Here is a 14,904-nt window from a genome sequence, read left to right as displayed (position 1 = left end):
TTGCCAGCAGTATTCCTTCTGCTGTGTTAAACTTTGCTTTAATGGAAATGAAAGGATATGATGAGTGATTAATAAGTCAAATAGGAACAGAAAGCTTATCATGTAAAGGAATCCTGTTCAGAAGAAATGGATCCTCAGAAGCTTAGCTGAGATTGGGTAGCAGAGCTAATGGGGGGAGGCGGGGCTGGTGGTTGGGAGGCGGGGCAGACTTCTACAGTCTGTGACCTGAAAATGGCAGATACTTTTTGTGTATAACTTACCTTGATTTGTATCACATATGAGTTTATCTTATTGGGCAGACTGGATGGACCATGCAGGTCTTTTTATGCCGTCATCTACTATGTTACTATGTAAGTTTAGTCTCCTTTTCTTTTGTACTGAGATGTATCACTGGTTAGAGTGTAATGCACAAGAGAAAACTGGCACACAGAAATGCCACACTATTGGTAGATGGTACTATCCTTGTGGTACTATAGGCTTGTTCTCACTGTTTTCATCCTTCTGTAGATGGCAGATAAATACACAAATAGTTCAGTGTGAAAATTTAATTTTGAAAACTGCTTGGTCAGTACAGCCGGCAGCAGTCAGCATTTAATTAGGCACCAACTGATTTAGGCCCTATCTGGACATCAGCACTGAATATTTGGGTCTTAAGTGGTACCTAGAAGTTCAGCCGATATTCTGTGCCATATCCGCTTAGCTAACCTGGGTAAATCTGCACTGCCTAGTTAGCTATGCGAGAACCAGCACTGAGTATTACTGATGCCCCCATAATTCCCAGCTCCTTCATGACCCACCCCCACACTAGCCAGAGAGTGCTGCAGCGGTCACACCGGATTTTCAGCAGCATTGTGCAGTTAAGCATGCTATGCACTATTATGCATAAGAACATAATAATAGCCATACTGGGTCAGACCAATGGTCCATCTAGCCCAACAGAAACCCAATTAATATCAACATTCCATGCTACCAATCCCGGGGCAAGCAGTGGCTTCCCCCATGTCCATCTCAATAACAGTCTATGGACTTTTCCTCCAGGAATTTGTCCAAACCTTTTTTTAAACCCAGATATGCTAACCGCTGTTACTACATCCTCTAGCAATGAGTTCTAGAGCTTTAACTATTCTTTAAGTGAAAAAATATTTCTCCGAGGACAAGCAGGCTGCTTGTTCTCACGAATGGGTGACGTCCACGGCAGCCCCCAGGATCAGAAGATCTTCCTAAGAACAAATGTTTGCTAGCTTTCGCGTGATCCGTGCGCAGCGTGCTCATCAGTCTCTCTTTTTCCGCAGTCAGAACGGACGTGTTTTGTTTGTTCTCTCCCCCCAGAGAGGCCCCTGTTGCGTTCTTCGCGCGTTTTTTGTGCCTTTTTGGCTTATCTTCTACCCTCGTGTGTTTGTTTGTAAAAAAAAAAAAAAAAAAGGTTTCTGCTACATCGTAGAAGTTTTTTTCCTCCGTAAGTTTCCTTTTCTTTGCGTGAGTGGCTTTTTTCGCAGCCTGTACGGGTTTTTCCCTTTTTGGTGCCCCTTTTTTGCGGCATCATCGCTTTTGACCTCGCCAGCGCGATTTTTCCGCCCATGCCTTGAAGCCTGCCAGCGGCTTCAAGAAGTGCACGCGGTGCAATCGGACGATCTCGCTCACTGATAGGTACGTTTCGTGTCTTCAGTGTCTTGGGGCTGGTCATCGCCGTAATGCCTGTACTTTGTGCCTCCAGCTCAAGAAGAGGGCCCAGTGGAACACCTTGTTCGTGGCCTCGTCCAGTATTTCGAAGTCGGCGGACAGGGCCGTGCCAAGGGTCTCTGGTGCCCCCCTGCAGACTATCAGTTGCCCCCCCCCCCCCCCCCGTCTCGCTTCTTCATTAGATGTTTCTCCATTGCTATCTGTCTTTCCTTTAGACTGAAAACTACAGGCCCAGCCAGACCTGACAAAAGGGTCTACCACACCCTTCAATGTCAAGCATATACTAGAAAACTGTAAATTAGCTTACACAGGGAAGCAGTTTAAAAAAATAAACACGATTCCTGCTGTTTCTTAACACTGCTCTCCAGAGAAAGCACTGCCTTTATAAAGAGGCTTTTCAGTGGGACTTAGCCTATTAAAAACTATTAGCATAATTAGGAATGGCCAGCCCTTGTAACTGCAGAGACCTAAGCTTTGATTATGCATGTTCCTGTCTTTGTTACAGTGTGTGTGGGGGGGGGGGGGGGTCTCTTCATCTCATTTACACAGTCTGACCTCCCTGGCTCACTGGGAGCCCAGTCTCTTGGAGACTGCTATACATTGCAAAATAAGATAGCAGATGTAAATTCTCAAAGTGGACATATTCCAAACACTGAAATGGAAATAAAACGATTTTTTTCTACCTTTGTTGGCTGGTGACTTTCTTTTTCTGATCATGCTGGCCCAGTATCTGATTCTGTTACTGGTATCTGTCCTCTTAACTCTGTTTCCAGGGATTCCTTTCCACTGTATGTATCCCTCATTGATAAGTCTCTGACTCTAAAGTTTAGCAATTTCATTAAAGCAAAATGTATTTTCAAATATCACAAACTCTCCCTATCCAAGCAGAATGTTTTATATAAAAACAAACACACAAAAAAAGCAATCAGATTTTTACTTACCAGCTATTCTACACTATAAGTCACCTAAACTTTCTCTTTGAACCTCAGCCAATTAAATGGATTTTAGCTGTAGCTATGATAATTCTGTACACATCATTGCAGTCATGCCCTCCTCTCAGTGTACATGCTCAAAAAACAAAAACTTTGAACCACTTACAGATAACAATTACACTATTTATTTTTTATTTCTCCCCAGTCTCACTTGCACACCTGCCTCCAAACCTGTTCTCTTTAATTTGAATGTTTGTGCAGCGCTGCGTATGCCTTGTAGCGCTATAGAAATGCTAAATAGTAGTAGTAGTAATGTTGTTCCAGCTCACCCTGAATGAAAGTTCTTCACACACCAAGGCCATAAATAGCTGCTGGTTGTACTCTTTGAAGCAGCTTTAGCAGAGCAGCATGTCTGTCTCAGCACTGCTGGGCTACCTTCACTTCCTGATGCGGGAAGGGCAGGGGAGAGAGGAGAATCACAACTTCAGGTAAAAGATTTTGCAAGTGAGTGGCGCCCTCTAGAGGTCGGCGCCCCCCCTGCATTGCTTACCTCGCTTACCGTGTCGGCACGGCCCTGTCGGCGGAGCCAGCGGTTCAGAGGTCATCGCCGGTATCGATGTCGGCATCGGAGGGTGCATCGACGTCCGGAGTGTAGGTGATGGCTGTCCAGAGATCCCACGCTGGTAGCAGTGAGCCATCGAGTGGGTCTCCACCTGTCTCGAGGGCTCCTGCGGTGCAGGCCCCCCAGGACCGACCACCTTTGGACCCGGCCCCGAGGAGATGTTTGGATTCCACATCGTCCTCGTCGGTGCTGCTGGCGTGCATCGCGTGAAGGTGAAGAAGCACCATCATCGGTCATCTTCCTGACACTGTACCGAGAGCTCTGGGACACCAAAGGATTCGGTACCCGTGAAGCGTCGACGCCGGGATGACTGCTCGCCCTCCATACAAGAGGTGTCGATGCGCTCTGCTCTGGACAGCCCGGTACCGCCTCCGCGCCCCAGGCAGGTTCTCAGCTCGTCGCCGGTACCAGCCCCACTGCCTTGCTCGACGGCCACTCTGGACGAGCGCCTCAGAGCCATACTTCCAGAGATTCTGGAAGGGCTGCTGCAACCTTCTGCTCCGGTACCGCCGGTGCCTGCGCTGGCGGTACCTTCAAGAGATGCGGCAGTTGGCTCCCCGCCCGTGGTGCGGACTGTGATGCCGGTACCGCTTGCGGCATTGGCATCTGCTGCCACCCAGGATAACTCCCCACCGATGTCGCTGGAGGGAGCTTCGTCGCCGCCTGCATGGGAGTCTTCCTCTCGGCACCGCCGGGTTCCTCGGCGTCGAGATGGGCTTGGCTTCGGAGAGAAGTTCATGAACTTGTGTCCGATACCGATGGTGAGGCCTCATGGGAGGCAGAGGAGGACACCAGGTATTTCTCTGATGAAGAGTCTTATGGTCTTCCTTCCGATCCCACTCCTTCGCCAGAGAGAAAGCTTTCTCCCCCCGAGAGTCTGTCTTTCTCCTCCTTTGTCCGGGAAATGTCTACGGCCATTCCCTTCCCAGTGGTTACTGAGGACGAGCCCAGGGCTGAGATGTTCGAGGTCCTGGACTATCCTTCACCACCTAAGGAGTCGTCCACTGTTCCCCTTCATAATGTCCCGAAGCAGACATTGATGGCAAACTGAACGAAACCATTAAGTAACCCCCACATGCCCAAGAAGATTGAGTCCCAGTATCGAGTCCATGGGGATCCGGAGTTGATGAAGACCCAGTTGCCTCATGACTCTGGAGTTGTGGATTCGGCTCTCAAGAAAGCCAAGAGTAATAGAGATTACGCCTCTGTGCCCCCGGGGCGTGAGTCTAAGACTCTAGACTCTTTTGGGAGGAAGGCCTACCATTCTGCTATGCTCGTGTCCAAGATTCAGTCCTACTAGCTCTATACGAGCATCCACTTGCAGAACAATGTGAGGCAGCTGACGGACTTGGTCGATAAGCTCCCGTCGGAGCAGGCCAAGCCTTTCAGGAGGTGGTCAGGCAGCTGAAGGCATGTAGGAAACTCCTGTCCAGGGGTGCCTACAATACTTTTGATGTAGCGTCCAGGGCCGATGCTCAAGGTATAGTGATGTGCAGACTCTCATGGCTGCGTGCCTCTGACCTGGAGAATAGAGTCCAGCAGCGGATTGCGGATGCGCCTTGCCGGGGGGATAACATTTTTGGTGAGCGCGTCGAACGAGTGTTAGAACAGCTCCGCCAGCGGGACACCGCATTCGACAAGCTCTCCCACCGGACGCCTTCAGCATCTACCTCAACAGGTAGACGTTTTTATGGGGGAAGGAGGAATGCTCCTTACGCTTATAGTAAGCGTAGGTACAATCCACCTGCCCGCCAGCCTGCTCAGGCTAAGCCCCACCTCGCTCGTTCACATCAACATCGTGCGCCTCCTCAGGCCCCTGCAGCTCCCCAGCAGAAGCAAGGGACGGGCTTTTGACTGGCTCCAGGCGAGCATAGCCGAGATAAAAGTGTCTGTGCTGGACGATCTGCCAGTCAGAGGGAGGTTAAAGTTTTTTCACCAAAGGTGGCCTCTCATAACCTCCGACCGTTGGGTTCTTCAAATAGTCTGGCTAGGATATGCCCTCAATTTGATTTCAAAACCTCCAAATTGCCTCCCGGGAGCTCGGTCTTTCAGCTTCCAGCACAAGCAGGTACTTGCAGAGGTACTCTCCGCCCTTCTCAGGGCCAATGCGGACGAGCCCGTGCCACTGGGGCAGGAAGGGCTGGGATTCTATTCCAGGTACTTTCTTGTGCAAAAGAAAACAGGGGGGATGCGTCCCATCCTAGACCTAAGAGCCCTGAACAAATATCTGGTCCGAGAAAAGTTCAGGATGCTTTCCCTGGGCACCCTTCTTCCCATGATTCAGAAAAACGATTGGCTATGCTCTCTGGACTTAAAGGATACTTATACTCACATCCCGATACTGCCAGCTCACAGACAGTATCTTCGATTCCGTCTGGGAACACGGCACTTTCAGTCCTGTGTGCTTCCCTTTGGTCTCGCCTCTGCACCCAGAGTGTTCGCGAAATGCCTGGCGGCAGTGGCGGCGTCTTTACGCAGACTGGGAGTGCATATGTTCCCTTATCTCGACGATTGGCTGGTAAAGAATACCTCGGAGGCAGGAGCTCTACAGTCCATGCAGGTGACTATTCGACTTCTGGAGCTACTAGGGTTTGTGATAAATTATCCAAAGTCCCACCTTCTTCCAGTTCAAAGACTTGAATTCATAGGAGCTCTGCTGGACTCCCAGACGGCTCATGCCTACCTCCCCGAGGCAAGGGCAGACAACCTTCTGTCCCTTTGTTTCCTGGGTGCAAGCGTTGCAGCAGATCACAGCTCGGCAGATGTTGAGCTTGCTCGGCCACATGGCCTCCACGGTTCACGTGACTCCCATGGCCCGTCTCCACATGAGATCAGCTCAATGGACCCTAGCTTCCCAGTGGTATCAAGCTGCGGGATGTCTGGAAGACGTAATCCGGCTGTCCACAAATTTTCTCACATCCCTACATTGGTGGACAATTCGCTCCAATTTGACCTTGGGACATCCCTTTCAGATTCCTCAGCCTCAAAAAGTGCTGACTAAGGATGCGTCTCTCCTGGTGTGGGGAGCTCATGTCGATGGGCTTCACACCCAAGGATGTTGGTCCCTCCAGGAGACAGGGTTTCAAATCAATCTCCTGGAGTTACGAGCGGTCTGGAACGCGCTAAAGGCTTTCAGAGATCTGCTATCCAACCAAATTATCCAAATTCAGACAGACAATCAGGTTGCCATGTACTACATCAACAAGCAGGGGGGCACCAGATCTCGCCCCCTGTGTCAGGAAGCCGTCGGGATGTGGCTTTGGGCTCGCAGTCATGGCATGTTCCTCCAAGCCACGTACCTGGCAGGCGTAAACAACAGTCTGGCCGACAGGTTGAGCAGGATAATGCAACCTCACGAGTGGTCCCTCAACTCGAGAGTTGTCCGCAAGATCTTCCAGGCGTGGGGCACCCCCTTGGTAGATCTTTTTGCCACTCAGACCAATCACAAGCTCCCTCAGTTCTGTTCCAGACTTCAGGCCCATGGCAGACTAGCGTTGGATGCCTTTCTCCCGCATTGGGGGAGGGGCCTCCTCTATGCGTATCCTCCCATACCCTTGGTAGGGAAGACTTTGCTGAAACTCAAGCAGGATCGCGGATCCATGATTCTGATTGCTCCCTTTTGGCCGCGTCAGATCTGGTTCCCTCTTCTTCTGGAGTTGTCCTCCAAAGAACCGTGGAGATTGGAGTATTTTCCAACCCTCATCACCCAGAACGAGGGGTCGCTTCTACATCCTAACCTCCAGTCTCTGGCTCTCATGGCCTGGATGTTGAGAGCTTAGAAGTTGCCTCCTTGGGTCTTTCAGAGGGTGTCTCCCGAGTCTTGCTTGCTTCCAGGAAAGATTCCACGAACAGGTGTTACTCTTTCAAATGGAGGAGGTTTGCCGTCTGGTGTGACAACAGGGCCCTAGAAATAGAGGGCAGATGTGGATGGAAGGGACAGAGAGAGAGGGCAGACAGTGGATGGAAGGGACAGAGAGAGAGGGCAGACAGTGGATGGAAGAGACATTAGAGAGGGCAGACACTGGATGGCAGAGAGAGCAAAGACAGATGCTGGATGGAAGGAAGACAGTGAAAAGAAGATGAGGAAAGCAGAAACCAGAGACAACAAACTGTAAATAAAATATATATTTTTATTTTTTTGCTTTAGGATATAGTATTGTAGCTGTGTTAATAAATGTTTATAAATAGAACATGTAAATAAGGTAATCTTTTTATTGGACTAATTTTAATACATTTTGACTTAACTTTCAGAGAACAAAACCCCCTTCCTCAGGTCAGGATAGGATACTGTAACAACACTATACTGTATTGACCTGAGGAAGGAGATTTTGGCCTCTGGAAGCTAAATGTATTAGTCCAATAAAATGGTATTATTTTATTTTCTGTATGTTTTATTTCTATTTGTTAATTTGTAAAGTGGTGATTGGTATTTGTTAGTTTTTTTCAAATTTACACCTGCTGTCTTTATATTTTGCACAGTACTAGGGGACATTTTCTGTTTCTGTGGTGTTGCATTGTATGCAGAGTCTGGCATCGGGGTTCAGTTTAATTTTTGTCTAAATAGAAAGTTTATGATTACTTATTCTATAGTGGATTAGGGTGTATCTGTGTTTGTGAAAAAGACATGGCTTTCGGTTGGCATTCACTGTGCAGGATCGACGATCTGTACTAATCTGTCTGTTTTCGTTTTACAATAGGTGAATTGATGTTCTAGTGCTCACTGTAGTGTTTAAGATGCTTTCCTTTTCCTTGTGTGACTCGTACAAATTACTGCTTATGGTATGGTAGAATTGCTCTATAGGTCCTGAGTGTTTTGTATTCTCGGTATGCCTAGTACTGGATTTGGGGGGAGGTGTTAAAAAATGACCGGCCCCGGGTGTCAACTACCCTAGCTACGCCACTGAATATTCATTGTGGATATCCTGAAAGCCTGACTGGCTGGGGAGCCCCCAGGATAGGTTTGTGAACTACTGCCATAATATTTACAGTGCAATCCGCTTAAGTGCAAGGGTCTGGGACCAAAGAAATGCATGCAGTTAACCAGAGCGTGCACTTAACCGTTGTGACCCAAAGAAGCTTGACATCTGATAAACATATGTACAGTACTGTTTATTATACGTACAATATACAGTCTCCGTTAACTGACATTATACAGTCTCCGTTAATTAACGTTAGGCTTACTTGAAGTAATCAGTCATAGTCCTCTGTACACTCTTGTGTCTGTGAGTTCCATAGATTACATGTGCCAGATGGTAAAAACTGTCATAGCACTGACATCCAGTGGCCTCTAGATAGGCCCACATGGTGTTGAGACTCTCCAGCGCTCTTGCAAAAGTAACAGGAGGTGGTTGAATTTCGTCAGCATGTGCCTCGCTGCTCATTTCATCATCTCTTTCATTATCAGCTGTTGCCTGCGTGTGATGAAACTCCTCTTCAGTAACACCGGCTGGCATGTCAATAGCCTGTTCATCTGACACGTTTGCAACAGCTGCATCTGTTTCGTCCATCTCCACATCCCTAACAAACATTGCCCGCTTGTAGCAGTTCACAATGGTTGCCTGTGTAACATGATTCCAGGCTTCTTTCTGCATATGTAGGGAATCCAACAGTGATAGATTATGAGCCAGTTCAACAGCACGTTTATCCTTGCCAGTCTGGTCATCCATAACACTCGTCAAACGACGCAGCACAAGAGCCCGATAATGTTTTTTGAAATTGGCTATTATGCCCTGATCCATAGGTTGGATCAGAGAGGTAGAGTTTGGTGGCAGGAAGACCACCTTGACATTAGACAGCCTGACATCATCCCTGTGTGCAGCACAATTATCACAAAGCAACAAAATCTGATGCTTTTGTGCCCACATTCTAGTGTCTAACTTCTTTAGCCACTGCTTTCAAATTTCCCCAGTCATCCATGAATTTGCGTTAGACTCGTATGACACAGGAAGTCACTTAACATTCTTGAAGCAACGGGGCTGTTTGCTCTTTCCAGTGACGAGTGGTTCCAACTTCTCACTTCCATCCATATTGCAGCAAAGGAGGATCGTCAGTCAGTCAGTCCTTCAGCGTTTTACTTCCTGTAGTTTCGGCTTGTTTGAATGCAAGTGCTCCATCAGGAATCGCTCGCCAGTAGAGACCGTTTTCGTCAGCATTGAAAATGTCACAAGGTGCAAACTTGTTCAAGATGGTAGGAAGAACTGAAACAACCCAATTTTCAGCACCAAAGTCATCAGTGTCTTGTTTTTCACCATGTTTCTTGAATTTTATTTTGTTCCTCTCCTTCCATCTTTCCAACCATTCAACAGTGGCTTTGAATTCAGTTAGTCCAAGACTTTCAGCTAGCTGATTATCTTTCTCCATAAGCAGTGGACCACTGACAGGAAACTGTCTGCTCCTGACTTGAGAAAACCACCGAAGAAGAGCGTACCTCCTCAGCTTTTCCCGCCCGTTTTCGTTTCCGGTGTGGATTTGTATTGTTTTGCCAATCTTCCAGAAGCTGGTCTTTCTGCTTCAAGATACGTGAAATTTGACTGGGATTGACACCATATTCTTTAGTAATAGATGCTTGACTTTGTTTGTTTTCTAATTTTTTAAGAACTTCTATTCGTTCAGCCAGTGTTAAAGTCTTACAGTTGCGCAACAACGATGACTCTAGTGTAAACTCTTAACATTCTTTTGCTTCTTCTGCCTGTGGCAGATAACCAGTGAGATTTCAAATTTACCGCCCCTTTGTCACGCACCAATTGGCTTCCATATTCTGTGCGTGGTCTTATGCGGAGTCTTTCCTGCAGAGGAGCAGTCTTAAACCATGCATATAAGCGAATCTTGCACTTATCAGTGGTGCGCTAAACCAAAGTTTGTCCCCATAGAAATTGATGGCACCAAAAATAGGACCGAAGTACGGCATGCAGTTAAACAGAGCATGCGCTTATCCGACGTGCACTTATATGGAGTGCACTGTACTGTTATTAAATATTTTTTACTGCTGTAATTGTCTGTTGCCTATGTACAGCTTATTCTTGCAGTACACCACCTTGGCTCAATTTCTGTAAAACAGTGGTTGGTAAATTCTAATAAATAAACAATTCTTGTGTCACGCTGCCTCTGACATGGAAAAAAACTACAGCTCTGACAGGGAAAAAACTACAGCTCTGCTTCTGACAATGCTCAATAGACACAGAGTGAGATGCTGCAGCAAATACACAATCTCTGTTTCTGACTCTAGTCTGTAAAATTACATAGCCAGCCAGCCATTGAGGCAGTGTAAACTGTAGTCTCACTCGATACAATACTGCAACCCAGTGCACTCTGACATAGCACTCTAAGCTTCAGCTACTGGCACATTTTGAAGTGAGTTTCTAAAATAACAGACTTTTCTCCAAAATATATCTTAAAGCTATGAAGCAAGGATCTTCAGAAAGCTCTGTGTTTGTGAGTGATATTGCCGAAAGCTTACAAGGTAAAGTTTGCCTTTTTGCGGATGACACCAAGATTTGCAACAGAGTGGACACCCCGGAGGGAGTGGAAAGCATGAAAAAAGATCTGCGGAAGCTAGAAGAATGGTCTAACGTTTGGCAATTAAAATTCAATGCGAAGAAATGCAAAGTGATGCACTTAGGGAGTAGAAATCCACAGGAGACGTACGTGCTAGGCGGTGAGAGTCTGATAGGTACGGACGGGGAGAGGGATCTTGGGGTGATAGTATCTGAGGACTTGAAGGTGACAAAACAGTGTGACAGGCGGTGGCCGTAGCTAGAAGATTGCTAGGCTGTATAGAGAGAGGTGTGACCAGCAGAAGAAAGAGGTTTAATACCCCTGTATAAGACGTTGGTGAGGCCCCACCTGGAGTATTGTGTTCAGTTTTGGAGGCCGTATCTTGCGAAGGATGTTAAAAAAAAATGGAAGCGGTGCAAAGAAAAGCTACGAGAATGGTATGGGATTTGCGTTGCAAGACGTATGAGGAGAGACTTGTTCACCCGAACATGTATACCCTGGAGGAAAGGAGAAACAGGGGTGATATGGTACAGACGTTAAATATTTGAAAAGTATTAATCCGCAAACAAACCTTTTCCGGAGAGGGGAAGGCGGTAGAATGTGAGGACATGAAATGAGATTGAATAGGGGCAGACTCAAGAAAATGTCAGAAGTATTTTTTCACGGAGAGAGTGGTGGATGCTTGGAATGCCCTTCCGCGGGAGGTGGTGGAGAGGAAAACGGTAACGGAATTCAAACATGCGTGGGATAAACATAAAGAAATCCTGCTCAGAAGGAAGGGATCCCCAGAAGCTTAGCCAGTGTTGGGAGGCAGGGCTGGTGGTTGGGAGGTGGGGATAGTGCTGGCAGACTTATACGGTCTGTGCCAGAGCGGTGGTGGGAGGCGGGGACAGTGCTGGGCAGACTTATACGGTCTGTGCCCTGAAAAGACAGGTACAAATCAAGGTAAGGTATACACTAAAAATGGCACATGTGAGTTTATCTTGTTGGGCAGACTGGGTGGACCGTGCAGATCTTTTCTGCCGTCATCTACTATGTTACTATGTGTTTCTTGGCTGTTATCAAGCTGAAAAATAAGTGAATGGTTCAGAGGGCTCCAACTTTCACTTTAGCTTAAAAAAAAAATTGGTGACTTCATTATATGCAGCTGCCTGCAATTAAACTCTGCCTGTAATTAAACTCTGGAATTCATTGCCAGAGAATGTGGTAAAAGCAGTTAGCTTAGCAGGGTTTAAAAAGATTTGGATAGCTTCCTAAAAGAAAAGGCCATAAGCCATTAGTAGATGGACTTGGGGAAAATTCACTGCTTATTTCTAGAATAAGCTGCATAAAATGTACTGTTTTGGGATCTTGCAGGCACTTGTGACCTGGATTGGCCATTGTTGGAAATAGGATACTGGGCTTGATGGACTTTTGGTCTGTTCTAGTACGTTCTTAAAGCTGGTCAAAATGCATTAAAACGATTGGTCCTGCGTCTTTCTTGTTTCACCTAAGCGTCTCTACTTCTGGGTTTGAAGTACACAGAATGCATTGCCTTGCTTCACTCATAGACTTTGAACCAAATGAGCTGAGAATGGTTTGAATTTTTCATGGAACTGTGGCCATTTGACTTTGAACCACCAAACCGAACTGAATATTGGCTCTTTCGGATCAGTTTTCCATTTGATTTTGATCCAAATGCACATCCCTATCCCCAGGGGCAAAATAGACATTTTGTAATGCTGTATAGGTTTCACTGCAAACTAGCTCTGTTGATATGGATGTTTTCAGCTTGGTCTTGAAATTGTTTTTAAAGCTTTCCATGTAACTAGACAGACCTTAAATGAAGGCCTGACACAAGGGTAAAAGCATTACAGGGATAAAATTGCTAGATACATTTTCTGGTGCATTAAGGCTATTTTTTTTTATCGCGTTCCACTTTAATGGAGCTGCCATCAGCACCCAGCAGGCCAGGAAAGAGCAGAAGATATATAAGACTGAGAGTGAAGCAATAAATTCAGAGGCAGAAAGCTGGAATAAGGAGCATGTACTAACAAAGACAGTCTGTGATGAGCAGCATAGGGATTAAGAGCAGATATTTGGTCAGTCACTAACTACATTGCTTCAGATTTGTGTTCTGCCCTCTTCTCCCGCTTAGTTTTTTTTTTTTTTTTTGCTGAAGCACTCGTAAATCTGCAAAACAGACAGGGCACATTATATGTTTGTGTGTGATACACCCTTCATCTGATCCACATACATCCTGAGAAAATGGGTATGTACACCATAGAAAACAGCCTGTACCTTTTGCTATTAGTAAGCAAGCAATGTTGAATGGATTGCTTTCTATTAGGATTTGCAGGGTACTTCCAAGTGACCTGGGCTGGATACTGTTAAAGAATGACCAAGAGTACCAGTATTTAAAAGGGAATAGCATGCTGAACAAGCATTCCACCATCTAGTGAAGGCTGGATTTCATCAGGGAAACCCCGGGGTTGTTAGTGTATTGGCAGGGTCCCCTTCCTCTGGGTGCATCAGGTTTCACTGGGATACCTCCTCCTTGGTGTATCAACATCTCTAAGGAAATGTTATGGGGTTTTGGTACTCAGCCAGTAAAACAATGCTGACTCAAGGGGTAGGAATTGAATCATTCTACTGGATGCATGGAGCATTATTGTAGGTAAACCGTTAACAAAGCTATCACCCACAACCTGTTTTGTTGGCCCTTGTTTTTGCATATCTAAGTGGACTGGCACATCAGCCACAACATTTTGCTCTTGCACAGTTGAAGGAATTATATTATTAGTCTCCAGTGCCTGGTCTTCACTGTAAATTTCAGGCATTTTCTTTAATTCTTATGTCATATGTGGCTGAGCAGACTAAAATGAACTAATCTTTGAATCCATGCATGTTTATTTCCAGCACAGCAGGTGATTCGTCACTTGCTGAAGACTGAGCCAACAGAACGGATGACAATCACTCAGTTCATGAACCACCCCTGGATTAAAGTATGAGCTCTTTTCTCTACATTCTCCTGTACTCCTTCTTCCCCTCAAGCCAAATGTACAAAGGAAGGTTTACCAGAGAAAGAAAGAAATACAATTCACCATACAAAATCTACAGATAATTTTATCTTGATTGCTTTGTATGGTGTATATGAATTTTTAAAGGGAAGCGCCACATTTCTTCCTTCCAATACTAAAATATATCTTTTTCCATCTCCCTTGCATCAATATATCATTTCACATCTTCCTCCAGCCTCATATTAATGCACCTCTTCCTGTCTTATCACCTTTTAGGTTAATGTATTTTCTCTTTTCCTCCTAGTACTAGAGATGTTTTCCCATATTACTAGATTACCAGTAAAGGTCGACTCCTGTGAATGGACAGCAGGACACAGCAGTAGAAATGAGATTAGTGTATCCCCTGAAAATGAGAAAAAATAATGTTTCTCACTTGTCAGCAAGCATGCTGAAAATTGAATATACATAATTTCTTTATCTGGAAGTAAACCACTTATAGGATTTGTGTCCGGGGGAGCCACATGGCTTTTTTCCACTGGGACAGATAGTGTTTCATCAGGCCTCTGGTGTTTTTAAAGTAAACTTAACTGATGAAAGAGAGGGTGATAGTTATACGATCTCTTCTCAGAACTATAATTATCCCTCAAGATAACTGCAGGCTCCTCATCTGATATTTTTAGTGGTGAAGAATGTTACATGTACAAGCAGTAAGATGTTCCTTTGTGGTACTTACATGTCTCTCTGTGTCTCATTAGCAATCAATGGTGGTGCCACAGACTCCTCTGCACACAGCACGAGTCCTGCAGGAAGATAAAGACCATTGGGATGAAGTGAAGGTCAGTGAGGTAGTCCCTCACAACACAGGAAATACATTGTTGGTTATTTACATGTTCAAACTAGTGTATATGAGCAGATACACATTAGTGTCATAGACACACAAATGTATACATGCAGAAACACATCACAGGCAGGTCTAAGCATATTTCTCTGAGGACAAGCAGGCTATACTCAAAATTGGGTGATGTCATCTGACGGAGCCCAGTGCGGACAGTGCCCAGAATACTGTCTCTTTAAGAGGCCTTTGGCAGCATGCCACCGCTCATGCACGAGTGTGGGACCAGCAGTCTTCAGTTTTCCGCAGAAATATTTGTGGTCTCTCTTCAGTGCATCAAATATT

At 45.9% G+C, this 14,904-nt stretch overlaps 1 protein-coding gene across 1 annotated transcript in view; it reads left to right on the top strand.

Annotated features, from left to right (window-relative positions):
• Positions 1-14,904, top strand: part of MAPKAPK3 (MAPK activated protein kinase 3) — a 132,418-nt gene that overhangs the window by 103,329 nt on the left and 14,185 nt on the right. The window contains 2 exon segments of the mRNA XM_030205632.1: positions 13,627-13,712; positions 14,483-14,563. Of these exon segments, the coding sequence (XP_030061492.1) occupies positions 13,627-13,712; positions 14,483-14,563 (167 nt within the window).

The sequence above is a fragment of the Microcaecilia unicolor genome, chromosome 6, assembly GCF_901765095.1.
Source record: "Microcaecilia unicolor chromosome 6, aMicUni1.1, whole genome shotgun sequence".
Lineage (NCBI taxonomy): Eukaryota > Metazoa > Chordata > Amphibia > Gymnophiona > Siphonopidae > Microcaecilia > Microcaecilia unicolor.
This window is presented reverse-complemented; position numbering and strand designations above follow the sequence as displayed.